Genomic DNA, 14,652 nt, shown 5'->3' on the forward strand with positions numbered 1-14,652 from the left:
AGGAATGGTGAGGATGCAGGGAGTAGAGGTGGCGAAGGTGGATGAGTTTAAATACTTGGCATCAACAGTTCAGAGTAGTGGTGAGTGTGGAAGAGAGGTGAAGAAGAGAGTGCAGGCAGGATGGAGTGGGTGGAGAAGAGTGTCAGGAGTGATTTGTGACAGATGAGTACCAGTAAGAGTGAAAGGGAAGGTCTACAAGAGGGTAGTGAGACCAGCTATGTTATATGGGTTGGAGACAGTGAAATTGACAAAAAGGCAGGAGTCAGAGCTTGACGTGGCAGAGTTGAAGATGTTAAGATTTGCACTTGGTGTAACGAGGATGGACAGGATTAGGAATAAGTATATTAAGAGGGTCAGCTCAGGGTTTAAGGTTTGGAGACAAAGCCAGAGAGGTAAGATTACATTGGTTTGGACATGTGCTGAGGAGGGATGCAGAGTATATTGGGAAAAAGATGCTAAGGACGAAGCTGCCAGGTAACAGGAAGAGAGGAAGGCCTAAGATAAGTTTTATGGATGTGGTGAAAGAGGACATGCAGGTGGTTGTTGTGACAGACCAAGATGCAGAGGACAGGAAGAAATGGAAACAGTTGATCTGCTGTGGTGACCCATGATGGGCGCAGCCGAAAGAAGAAGAAGGATGTATAAGAGGGACCGAGAATGGAAAATATAAAAAAAAAAAAAAAAAAAAAAAAACTGCAGAGTGCTAAGTGGAAAATAAGGGAGTATTTGCATAATATGCATTAGTTTAGCAAGCTTACTGTTAAGCAGACATTTGTATAACTCCAGAGCACAAAATATTTTAGCACAATGACAGCAGAAAGTCAAAAGAGCTGTCACCAAACATGGAAGCCTATGACTAGAATAATAACTACAGATCCTACAGAAATGTTACAGATATTTAAGAAATTATATGAAAATTTTTATAAATTAGAAGAATTTGGAAGTAATAAAAGGCACACATGGAAATATTTATGGAAAGTATAATTATGCCAAGGTTAAAGGAAAATGAGGCTCAACAATTAATAACTGATTGGTGGAAATGGCATGTGTTGTCAATCAACAGGGAATTCAGAAAGACACTATTTCTGTGGAATTTTGGAAGATAGGAGGAAAGAAAGTGATATGATCTGGAAGGTTTTGTTTTAGTGGTAATTTAAAATGGGGGAGGAGAACTAGCATCTTGGCCAAAAGCTGTGGTAGCTATTTTACCCAAAAAGGGTGAAGACCCTACATCCAACTTCTAGCGACCCATTTCAGTTTTAAACAATGATTATAAAGTGTTTGTATACACTAGCTAAGAGAATGACAAAAGCATTGCCAAAATTGATAGATATGGATCATTTTAGTTTTGTGAATTTGAGGCCAAGATTTGACAAACATAAAAAATGATGATTCAAAGGGAAGTAAAATGTAAGAAAACACCACTATTATTGTTGGGTTTTGACATTGAGAAAGCATTGGACAGCTGAGATTATTTTTTCTTTAGTGAAGAAGTGGTAACATTTTGTGTTCCTGGATAGAATACAAGGGTTGATATATATGAAGTTTCAGAGGCAAGAACTAAGTTGGGAGGGTTCCTCTCCAGCAAGCTGTGCTGAAACAGAGGAAGCAGACAGGGATGCTTTCTTAACCATTTATTTGCTTTATATTTAGAGCAATTAGCAAAAAAATAAGGTTCCTTTAAATTCAGGATTATCACTAGTATGGTAATCAAAAAATCAGTTTTATTTACAGATATTTTGTTCGTGATAAATCCAACAAAATATATTTTGGTATTATGGAACATTTTGAGACAGTTTTGAGTTTTTTTGGGATAGGAAATAAATGAAGACGAAGCAAACGCTGTAGTACTAAGTTGCATACCCATACATTAATTGGTTCAGCAATACCCTTATTTATGGGAACATGATAAATGAAGTATTTAGGAGTATGGATTTAAAATGATTTATTTTATGGAAATTAAGGAGATGTGGAAGAGACTGCACAAATGTTAATGCAAAATTTGAGAAGATGAAATGTCTTGATTTTGTGTAGTAAGATGCAAGAAATGAAAGTATTATACCGTATTTCCCCGAAAATAAGACCGGGTGTTATATTCTTTCTCCTAGCGAAATGCGCAGTTAGGGCTTACTGTCAGGGGATGCCTTATTTACCCGCACCATATAACAATCTACCTTTATTCAGTTATTCATGTACAAAAATTGACATTAATTAATGAACACAAATCGACATTTCTTCATGTACAAAAATCGACATTTATTCATGTACATAAATTGACATTTATTTTGTACTTTTCTATTACTGAAGAACAGTTCTAATAATGGGTTGACAGTTGTGTGTGAATTCTACATAAGCAGTGCAACAAACATTTCAAGTCCAGCACCTTGGCTTTCACAGTTATTCAAATACAGTCATGTCATCTTCTTCTAGAACATTGTCATAAGTGTCCAATACCCGAATTTTGGCCTGAATTTCTTGCGACTCATTTCCTGTAGCACCACTGGCTCCAGTCTGTTGTGCCTAGCACTTGAGCTGTCCTTAAATGCGCACTGCTTGTCCAAGTAGCCTGCTCGTAGTGCATTGGCAACATAGCCGTCAGTGATTTTTTTCTCATGAATTTTTCACCCAAGTCACGACCTCTTGCAGGCTAGACTTCACAACGTTTCCATGCTGATTTCTCTCCATTCTATTTTCAATATAGTCAGAGTTCTATATGCTAATGGTCCTTGAATGGCTTGTTTATTGCAATATCAAGAGTCTGGAGATAGGCAGTCATTCCTGCGGGAATCATTATTTGATCTGTTCTCCTCTGTGCTATGAATTTCTTCATTTCTTTAGCGCGGTGAGTGCTGGCTGAATCCCAGACTAGCAGGCCTCTTTCACCACCTCGCAAAACAAGTGGCAGCATTACATTGACCCACTTCCTAATAACTGCTTGTGTGCACCAGGCTTTTTCGGTTTCAAGAATGTAAATGCGTGAAACACATTCAATATTATCTTTCTTGCCCTTACTAATGATTAGAGGTGGGGTTTTCTTTCCATCTAGATGAATTGCCAAAATACAGGTAACACGTACACTCTCGTAATCAGTGGAGCGAATGTAGATTGACGAGGCACCCCCTCTGATCAATTGTTGTTTGAGATCCTTGGCCCATAAACACTGTTGTTTCATCCATAGCAATCATGTTTGAGAGTTGGTATTTAGAAAAGCCAATGCCATCAACAAAGGACTTGAACACAAGTGCACGTTTTGAACAGTGTTGTTGATCTTCTTAGAGACCGTTCATATCGCTGAAGGAAGCCATCCAGCCAGTGTTGGGATGCTTTGAATTCTTCTGTGGATATTTCTAACTGTGGTGCTATTGCAAGGGCAAATGCTTGAATATCAGCCCTGCGCACAACCAAAGCCTTTGCTGTCCTGTTAGCAATCCACTCACAATGATGTCTTCAAGCTCAGGAAATAATGGTTGCCGACCTGATCCATACTTATACTTCTTAATGTTTCCCTCGTCGGCCAGTTGACTGCGGTTAACGTATGCTGCTTGCCATTTTCGAAGATCTAACTTCTTCTCTTTACAGAAAGCTGTCCGGTTCTTTCCACGAGAGTCCTCCATGATTCCTTTGTTGTACTGGACGGAATAGCTCTTTCGTTTTCCCACTCCTCTTGTCTGGGGAGGGTTAATTGAAGACTTGCGCGACTGGAGTGGCAACACAAAATGGCTCCGGTTATAAAGAGACAACACTATCACAGCTGCTTGTTACCATGAGCTTGCGCTTCCCGCTCATTGTCTGTACTTTGACCGATCAAAGTACACCTGTGTGGGTTTACGGGCCAAGGATCTCAACTGTCAAGTGTGAGTGATGATTAGGTTACAGTAAGAATCGGAACTGGGGCTTAATTTTGGTGTAGGGCTTATATCATGAACACCCTGGGAAAAACATTCTAGGCCTTACTCTCTGGTTAGGTCTTATTTAGAAAGAAATGCGGTAGTACCTTTAGTTTTATGTACAGATCAGGTATATTTTTGTCTACCAGACTAGACGTTGTGAATGATTTATAAATTGTTGCAGGAATTTATTTAAGAGGAGAAAGAGAGCAAGAATTAAGTGGAATGTGTTGGTAGTAAACCGCCTAAAACACCTTCTACCAAAATGTGGAAAAACATAATATTTTTCCACACAATGATTGACTTGTTTCTCCAAATTTGGTAATACTGAATTAATAAATTGTTGGAAATGGTAACCACAAAATCAACATTTAAAAACCAGACGTTCCAATGTTGAATGTCTATGTTACTGGTATCATTTTTGCAGGGGGGGAGGCAAGCCCTCCTGCACCCCCCCCACCCCTTCCATATTATATATACCAACTCTGAGATCGCACTACAGTGAGCAAAAGGAAACATTTCCCTATCCTCGCTATACCGCAATCTCATTTCAAACCATCAATTTCATATTAACAAATGTGTACTCACCTTCACTAATATGAAGTCGTTTGTTTTCAGTGCGACATTATGGGCATTGGTAGAACATACCGAAGACCAACCTGTTTTCATCCAACTGGATTTCCTCATTTTGATAGTAAACCGTTTTAGGCATACCGGATTAGAAGGGATACTTTAGGGCCACTCATGTAAGGCTTATATAATTAACACTAGCAGGAGGTTATCAACCAAAGTCGGCAGAGGTAATGATGTGGGGGGGAGGGTTCAAGAAAGAAGGGGGAGTAGAATTTTGGATGTTAGTCCTTAAGGAGAATAACAACCATACAGAATATTATATTCATAAAGTGGCAGATAATATTCTAAGAGCTAAGCCAATAAAGGAAATTTTACCAATAAGAATGACTGCAGTAGGAGTATATAAGATGAGCAATATGAGCCTAAACTTTACTGGAGGAAGTTAGCAGAGAAACTAAGGTATTGTTAGTTAACTTGGGGAGGAAAAGGTAAGACTTGAGATGAGGTGAAGCAGAAGTTTGGATGTAGGCTAGACCTACCAAGGATTGATGAGTATAGGAAAAGACAAAATGATAGGGGAATGCAAAGTGAAATACCAGCTTTGTTAGACTTTTAATTGAGTCTAGAACTGATGGTGCTGCTAAAAAGGGTATTAGTTAGTCATATAAAAAGTTGCATGTTAAATATAAGAATCCATCAGAGGACATTTAAAAAGATTTAGAAAATATAAAGGCAGATTAAGAAGCCACAATGGGAGGACATGTGTATGGCTCCCAAATATGCAACAAAGTCCAGAAGGTTTAGGATATTTGCGTAGAAGTCTTCGCATAGGCTGTCAGTTATTGGTCATGCAGAACTCTCTTATAAGAAATTGAAAAGGATAAGGGGTATGGAGGAATCACAGGTGCAAACTCTGTTACAAAAAGTTGAAAAGGGGAAAAGACAAGAAAAAGCATCTTTTTTCTTTCGCTATTCTGTTTTTCAGTATTGTTTGTTGCCTTCATTTTTACTATGATTTACTTTGCAATGCCTATATTTTGTCAACACATCTGTGTTGCTTTCCCTCTCTTAACTGCCTTCCTAGACCCAGGTTGTAACTGAAAAGTGTCTTCTGGCCAGCTCATTTACCAGGTTAACAAATGTTAAATAAAATAAGTATTTTTATTCCCCAAGCAGACTTAATTTTTTGCTGAGGTAGATAGCAAATGCTGGAGGTATGATGGGATAATGAACATAGTTAGGAGCATGATCTTTAAAACTGTAATGAGTTGGCACATTTTAAAATTCTTTTGAAATGTTGGTGGAGTAGATGGTTGTGAATGAGGTAATGATTTTATTTTTTTAAGCTGAGTTATATATTCTTAAACTGAGTTATATGTTCTGAATTTCCTAGACATTGTAAAGCTTTAGTTTAATGTTTGTTGGTTGCAAAAAATAATTAAAAAATGGAAATCAGCTGAAGTATTGAATATTAAGGATTTAAAGGACCTGGAGGTGTGATCTTTAGAAAAGGAAAGGAGCAAATTACACAGACATAACTGGAATTTGTGGGAACAATAAATACAAAATAATGTTCAGAAGCAGAAGTGAGGTTTAAGAGATGGTATGAATTAAGCAGTTTATAAAATAACAGAGTGAATAAAGATTGTTAAAAAGAAAACTTGTATATTGCATGAAAATTGCAATGGAACATGTTGCTATGGTTTGTTTTCTTTTCTATTAATGCATTCATACAATGTCACTGATTTAAAAAGGTGGCGATATAATAAAATACGTTCTTAAAAAAGTGCCTGACAGTCATTTCTACCATTTGCCACTACCTCCTTATCCATTTTTCTAGGTTTAACAGTTTCTTAAGGTGTAGTACCTCATATTAGACTGCTGTAGAAAAGTTTGTCTCCTACAAGGGATTTAAATTATCTTAGAAAAGCTAATCCAAGCTTTTTTTTAATCAGTAGCTCATCTTTTCTCAAAAATTCTTAACCTGGAAGACTGTCTTGTTGGTAGAATTGACCTGTCCTAAAAGGGTCTCCAATTAACAGGTCATTATCTGTATACAATCTTTCTTGGCCTTTCACAAGGACCAGCCCTTCTTTCTTTCTTTACCTTCAAAGGTAGTTTCTGTATATACCCTTAACCAAACAATTCATCTGCCTTTTTTTTTTTTTTTTTTTTTTTTTTTTTTATACTCTTGCCCCCAAAATAAGTTAGAATACTTCACTGCTTGCATGCTCACACACACAGCTCGGGTTTTATTTGGATAGGGCTAAGAACTTCAGAAAAGCAAATCAGCTCTGTGTCTTATAACAAAATGAAAGAGGAAACAAGCTTCCAAACAATTTCTAGACTACCTTTTCATTTTTATTACTCTAGCCCTGACATGAACCTTTCAGGATATAGGTTCATAGGTTAGTACTAAGCTAACTGCCCTTGCAAGCCATTTTAAGCTTAGCCAGTTATCCCTTGTGAGACTCAAACCCTGCACCTTGTGTTTGTAAGGCAAACACCTTAACCATTAGGCCACCCACTCAACCCTCTATAACAGCAAACACTGTCAAGATGTATCAGGAGTGGTCATGAAAGGGATGGACTCAAGGATCATCTGAGAAGCTACTACTTGGTCCTTTGGTAGCTCACTCCACCCATTCTGCTTAAGCTTTGGGAATCATGCCAGTTTTAAGGAGTACTGCAGCAGTGATCTTATGAAGGATATGGTACAGTTGTGTAGGTAACTTACACTAATGGCAGATGTTTGAACTGATTACTGTTGCAGTGTATATACCCTCTCTCCATCTCCCTTGGTAGTCAGTTTTTTGTCTGGGGTCGAGCATCCTGTTTGCACTTATTTCCCCACCCTATATTCTCTTTATGGAACTTGACAAAGAGCTCTATGCTTCAGCCTCAAGTCTAAGGAGACAAGAAAGCTAAGTTATTATATGTTTATATATCCCTCTTGTTCTAGCATGTTTGTTCGTACTAAGGCCAGACATGCAAGGATGGCTGCTGAGTGTTATAGACTGTCCAGCTGTATGAGTGTCCTAGCAGATAATTTGCATTTGTAAAGATTATTACAACTTGTCTGTTTTTGATAGTGTACAAATTCATTTCTTATATTCCCCACACTGACAGTAAAACTGCATTACAGTATATACTCAGTTCTGTTACACAAATAGCAAGACTTTCAGTAAAGTGTTGCTAGATGCTGCTGATGCTTTTGTGAGGCAGCAGCTATAGGTCCTGTTTTAAGGAAGTACTCTTGGCTTCATTTGCAGTATTTGCCAGATGTAAAAGCTAAGCTTTTAGATGCCCCTCTGAACAAAGACAACCTTGTTACATCAGCTTTTGCAGAAATTTTCCAGAAATTGCAAGAAAGAGGGAAAATCATTCAAAAATTTTAAACAGCTTTTTTTCGCCTCTGTACAAAAATATCAGAAGAATTACCCCTCTAAAGCTGGACTCTTTTTTTCAGAAAAGCCAAAACCCATAGCAAAAGGGGAAGGTATTCACTAAGAAAAAGTAGCAAGACAAATCTTAAGACAGACATCAAAGTACCTAAAGGATTCTTTCGTGAAAAAAAGCCCCAGATGACTAATAGATAGATGCTGTTTCTGGAGCCATCTGTTTTTTTGCCAGAACCATTCTATAATGCATTCTGGCTCACAACTCAAACCTTCTCCCAATCTGTATAAATGCTTTGGGAAATTTCCTATTAGTAAGCATTGCTGCAGCAGTGATATAATGAAGGACATAGTACAGCTGTGCAAGAATTTGCCATAATGGCAGATGTCTGAAGAGATCACTGATGCAATAGTGCATCCTCCATCCTTCCCCTATATATGTTTTTCTCCTTTTTAATGTTTTTTTTTTTTGGCTGAGATGGCTGTATTTTTCTTTTCAATTGTACTAGAGTCATTTTGTTCCCCTTGAGTTTTAGCCTCAGGCACCTTTTCCTGAGGCAAGAAAGCTCTGAGGAACTTTACTCTCATATGTCTCTTATGTGCCAGTATTTAGTTGTATGCAGTGGTTACAGGTCAGATATGATGGTAGTGGAAGAAGTGCAATCTTTAATAAACTTTCTGGGTGTATATCCTTGTCAGGATACCACTAGTTAGCAATATAGAAAAATTTAGTTTCATTTTTTTCTCTGTCTCTCTCCCCTAATGTAACACCTCTCAGTCTGCATGCCGGTCTTTTATCATCTTTGCAAGGATGACTAGTATCCTGTTTCTGTAACCTCTAACTTTGTTCTTATCCTCTTTTTCTTTGTATGGTCTTACCACTTCTGTAGGTTTGCCATGTTCCAAGCATTGCTTGAAAAATATTTTTTTGGGGCCCTACTCTGTGGTATAGATGGATAAAACCCTGCTTATGACCCATATGATCAGAGTTTGTTTAACAGTCCAGGTGCTGGAAGAGCCAGGCTGGGAGGGTGAGAGTGAATGGTCTCAGACACTGTAGTAGTGAACTCAGCTGGAGTGTTGGGAGTCCAGCATGCAGTACTGCAGGTCAAATAATGACTGTTAACACACTAAGAGGGGAAATTGGCTATGTGTATTTAACACCTATTTATCTCCTTAGGAAGCAGGAATTGTGGAAGTTGCAGCCCCCTCGGTTAAGTGAGGAGGGAGCGGCTTCCTACTTTGTGCTAAACTCTTGCCATTAACAAGTAAGTAATGGACTCGTGGGGCTATCTACTCTGGGAGGAAATGGGCATTAGAGCTCTCAACATGGCTGTGAATGAATGGGCTGGCTTTCATCCCTGAGGTGGAATGAATGGGTCAGTGGGCTGCTTGGAGGATGCCTGAAGCTAAGGTAGTGGATAACTGAAAGAAAGAAAGTAAAACAGTTTGTTGAAAGTTGTGCCAAACATTTAGGGTTCCTCATGTTTATTATAAATATCTCAGAGGTGACTGCTTCTCAATGATGAAGCAGTGCCATAACTACACTAAATACGTCTTAAAATGGTGAAATTAGCAGTGCTTATAGTCACAGACTCTGGTAATCATACTATTGTATTGCATTTTGAAAATCTTGAGATATTGGTCTTAGATTGAGGTTGTGTTACATTTCTAAAATTTGGTATTTAACAGCTGTTGAAACTGTATTACACATTATGTTAAGATCTGGCATTTATATGCATTTCTTTTTTGGCTCCTGATTCCTATTGACTGTCAAGCCTCCTTTCTACAAGCCCTGTTCTCCCTTTTCCCCCATGTGCAAGCACTCAAGGCCAATTTGTTTTGCTAGGAGTGATTTCAGGATAAGTGTCATCATCCAAGAAGAACTGTGAGTTTCCTCTCTCAGCTGTATCATTTCCACCTGTGCATGCCTGATGTTGCCCAAGGCATTAGTGTGTAGTGGACATCTGACACTTGCTTCCATGGCCCCATAAGTCAGTCTTGCTGACTTCAGTCTCCATGCTGAATCTAGTACATAGCCTGTATCTTGGGTTTGTGCCCAGAACTATATCCCAGAGGGAGGTCAACAAGCTCTGCCTTGTAATTAGTCTCTCACTCTCTCCTTGATTTGTCTGGCTTATAGGGAAGACTTTATTCATCTATTCCATGTTTCCTTTTTATGATCTTTTAAGCTTGGCATATCTATACTTTTATTAAGTTTGTAATGCTCTTTTTACTTTATCTATGTTGAATGTAACAATTGTTTTAAAATTATATATTTATGTGGTGCCTGTCTGTTGTCCCAAATCGTGCCTTAAAATCATCCTCAGATTAGTCTAGCTACCCTTTAACAAGTCGATCAAAAAACTGAATACTAATTTGTAATGCTTGTCTGTATTTAGAAATGGAAGCATTAATGAGCATTAAATAACAGCATTCATTTTGTCTTTACAGTAATAATTTGTTTCCAACAAAGGCCTTATATAACCTTGATGAAGAAGAAGAGAGCCAAGGTGAAATTGTCATTAACCTGCTGCCACTTCTGTCACGAGACATTCATACTAAAGTAGGAGACGTGGCAGCTGCCAGTGAACAAAGTGGAAGGTAACTGTCCTGAAGTAGCAGTGGAAGTTTAAGTTTTACAGTAGGAACTTATTGGTATGACTGACTGGCTTCATCCACTCTTCCACTGGCATTTTTTCTCAAACTCTCCAGTTTAGAAGCAAAGGTAACATATTACATGTCCAACATTTTTTTGCTGCAGTTCACACGTTGATCCTAATTCTGTAAAAAGCTGTATTTGATGCTTAAAATCAAATCTAATTGTTTATGTAGTTGACAAATAATAGTCCAAGACCACAGTGTAAGACATTGCGTTAAATGGCAGATATTCAAACTGTGCACCTGCAGACACTGGAGAGAGAGAAACTGCTAGATTACTTTGTAAGCATGAGGATGACGGCTGTTAAAAGTATATTCTGCAGGGATTACCAGGAAGGTCCCACAAGTTGCTTCAGATCTCTGCCAAAGCAACATTGATAAACCTAACAAAGACAGAGTAGACTTCTACCAAACCCTTTTAGCAGTTTGTCCATTACTGAAACATGTGAACTTGCCCTTGACTAACAAGGGTCTGAGCTTATACCTGCCCACTGCTTTGAAAGAGGATGATGGGCCTAACAAAACACGCCTCCTGGGGGAATAACCTAGGGTGTAAGCAGTGCACATTCCCTAGATAACCAGTCAGGACCTCACTGGCTGTGATGATCCCAGGAAGAAATCTGTTGATTGTAGAGTAGGGGCACTCAAATCAAAGGACTCATTTTCTGCTATCTTCCTTTTGTCTCATCATGATCTGATTGGCCCAGTTTGAAGCAGATCCACCAGTTTTTTATATGCCAGGGATCACAATCCAGAACTTAGACATGAAGTAAATATTTCTAGTCTGGCGAGAACTATAATTCATTGTGGAGGAATGTTTCATTAGGGAGCATGGCCTGCACGCCAGGACAAGCCCAGTGCAAGTCCCTCATGTCTTTTTGCCACCATTGGCTGGTTTGCTCCTGAGCAGCAGATTTCTTTACACCCCATTTTACATTTGTCACTTCTTGAGACTATTGAAAAGCTTCTCTTCAGAACTGTTTGGTGTTAGGCTACTCCTTTCCACTTAGGATTATAGGATCATAGGAGGTTATTAGGCTAATGGCCCTGGGGCCCTTCCAAGCCTAGCTAAAGTTTATCCCCAAAAAGAAACCTCTGTCAGCACCTGTAGCCGCTGTTAATGAGGGACACAGGTGGAACCCCTGGGACACATTTGTGGTTTTCCATCCACTCTTAAAGGTTGCACTTGAAGAGGGTCAGCAAGATGCTCTGTATGGGAAGTCTATTCCAGAGATGGGGCAGCCTCTGAGAGACAAACCTGTATCTCCAGCAGGTTTTGTTGATGTCACATATTAGATTCAGGCCTTTTGAGCACGTGGTGTGTGAGGAGTTAGACTTAAGGATATGGAGAATCTCTAGCAAGCAGGGTCCGAGATTGCCTTGTAGACGAGTCACAGATCACCTCTGACCAATCTGTACGATACTGAGTAGAATGATAATGATTTGAGCCTGTCAGCGTAGGACAGGTGTTGGAGGCTATGGATTCTCTTTGTGAGGTATTTCAGTGGCCTTTCCAGCTGGTGCATATGTTTGGAGAGGTACATCCCAAACGGGGCATTATACTCAATTATTGGTCTAATGAGGGAGGAGTATAGATAGCATAGATTATATAAAAAGTCTGAGAAGTTGAGGTTATTGCCTCCAAGATGGATAAGGACTATGACTTTTCCCCAGCCTATATTCACTTCACCAGGTGACCCTCCTTTGAGGAAACCTTAAGATTCAAGCCTGTGGCTTGTTTTCCTTCCCATAATAAAATGGTGAGTGAGTACCAGGAGAAGAATTAGGTCATTGTGGGGCCCTTCATCATGGATGCCCTAAGTGCAGCTTGGAAGCACCTGGACTTGCCCTTCTGCACTCTCAGGAAATTGAATGCCAACTATAATCCCCTGTGCTCAGTGGAACGAGAACTTTTCTGAGCATCCTTGGTCCGAATGTTTTGTAATTCCCATGGTCCCAGTATAGGGACTTAAAGACACAGCACTGTGCCATTTTGATGCAAAAGATGCAATTTATTTTCCTGCAAGCCTTTTCACAACCTGGTTGATGAACTGTTGAGGCAGCAGCAAGTTCTAACCATGGTGAAGAATCTTAGTGGTCCCCATTCAGCCCACTGTACCTTTTCTTTTTTTATGACCTATCTATTCCTAAAAGAATAAACCTTCTCACAGACTGAGATGAACATTTAAGAATCTGCCATCTTGCCTACCTAGAATAAAGTCACCCATGAGGTGACGTTTGAGAGAATGGCTTTTTATTAAATGAAGGCAATTTTAGAGCTCTTAGAATCTACCTCATTACATGCTCCACTGAGAGTTCAGACCCTCCTCAGAGATTTCCTGGGGCAGGTCCAGATGCTATTTCTCAGAGGGGCCATAGAGGCTGTCCTTCCTCTGGAACAAGGCCAAAGGATCTGTTCTTATTTGTGTTTGATACTAACTCCGTCTGTGAGCCAGTTGGCTATCCACCGTATGTCACTTGGTGGAGAGCCAACTGGCTCACAGACAGAATCCAGGAAGTTAGAATTGGGGAGTCTGCATCCACAAAGAGGCTAGTCACAAGTGGAGTCCTCAGGGATCAGTCCTTGAGCCACTCCTTTTTGGCACTTCTCAGAAGTCAAGGCCAATGTCAGTGATCTCTGGCTGACTAAATTTGCAGATGATTGCATATTATGATCTGTCATTGAATCCCACACTGACACAAATGTTCTTCAGGAGGGGTTGACACAGAGAACTGGTGTCAGAGTCATGGACTAAAACTAAATGCCAAGAAATGCATAATAGTATCCTTTGGGATGTCATCCATCCCTGGTAACTATCATATTGACAACACGTCCCTTAGAGGTGACCCAGTAGTCAAGGACTTAAGGACACACATAGATAGTAATCCTTCTATGTTGTGTAACTTATAAACAAAGGTATGGCATCTAAGTCCAGGGAAGTCACTGTTCCACTGTATTCGGCATTCATCAGACCTACCATTGAGCACAATGCCCCCTTTAGTATGTACCTAACCAGGCATATCCAACAAGTGGAATGCCCACAGAGGTTCCTCACTAAAAGAACACAGGACGTAAGTAATACATCCTATGCAGACCGCCTCAAGGCCCTATCCCTGTATTCGGTCTCCTACAGGTTTTTGAGGGGAGATCTATGTCTGGCATACTGGGCATTGTCAGACCCCACTATGATGGACCTCCTTCATATCCACAAAACAAACAGTACCAGAATTACCCGCTCTAAAGACTTAAAACCTTGCCTGTGATATAAATAGGACCTGCTGGAGAGATAGGTATGTATTCCAGAGACTACCCCATCTATGCAACAGGCTCCCCATCCATGTGAAGCAGAGTTCCTCCCTAATCCAATTCAAGTGTAACTTGGACAGTTGGATGGGAAACTGGAAATTCATCCCTGGTTTGGCACCTGTGTCTCTGATGCAAACAGGTAACCTGTAAATGGTTCATCTCCCCGGCCCATGCTTACACTTATCAAGGGTATCAGAATTTGTCAGAGATTTGGAATGCATGGCTAGGCTTAAAAAGGCCCTTATGGTTGTTAGCCTAGTAAACACCTATAAACCTATATAGATAGATCATTTCTGTCCCATTATTTCCACTCCATCGTCTGCAGGACCCTACACTAGTGACTTGGTCTCCCTACGATATACCCAGTAGATCCATCTGTTCTTGGGGCAGAAGCCTGACTCTTCCCCCAGGGTAGGCAAGAGTTGCTGCAGCCCATTCATTTCCACCAAGGAAACCCCATTGTCTCAACTATTCCCCTACGATGAGAGTCATGGTATGGAGCAGGCCAGCCTTCAGGTCCTGTGGAGAGGCCTGCCTCTTCCTCTTTGCCAGGCAGCTGACTTACTCCTGAGAGCTGCCTGGCTAGAGGAGAGACTTGTACATTTCTGTGCACACTTTTCTCCCCCAGTTCAGCAATGCATATGCATCAGTAGCAGTAGCTTGTCCATCCTCTTCCATGAGCGATTGTCAACCTACTGGTATGCATCCCTAATGAAGTAGGGCAGTCTACTTCCCTCCTGTTGCTGAAAGCCATCTTCCTTCAAACCTTCTGGTGCCTGCACCATTAATCAAACATGAATTACCTGGGCTATAATTGTGGGCTTTG

General features: G+C 40.0%; 1 protein-coding gene across 3 annotated transcripts in view; it reads left to right on the forward strand.

Annotated features, from left to right (window-relative positions):
• FANCD2 (FA complementation group D2) overlaps positions 1 to 14,652 on the forward strand; it is a 1,694,389-nt gene that overhangs the window by 829,797 nt on the left and 849,940 nt on the right. For all 3 annotated transcript variants that reach the window (XM_044077594.1, XM_044077597.1, XM_044077595.1), the window contains exon 23: positions 10,313 to 10,462. In XM_044077594.1, the coding sequence (XP_043933529.1) occupies positions 10,313 to 10,462 (150 nt within the window). The remainder of the gene's footprint in view (positions 1 to 10,312; positions 10,463 to 14,652) is intronic.

This window comes from Protopterus annectens, chromosome 7.part0, assembly GCF_019279795.1.
Source record: "Protopterus annectens isolate FY-2018-M chromosome 7.part0, PAN1.0, whole genome shotgun sequence".
In the NCBI taxonomy this organism is placed as follows: Eukaryota; Metazoa; Chordata; order Ceratodontiformes; family Protopteridae; genus Protopterus; species Protopterus annectens.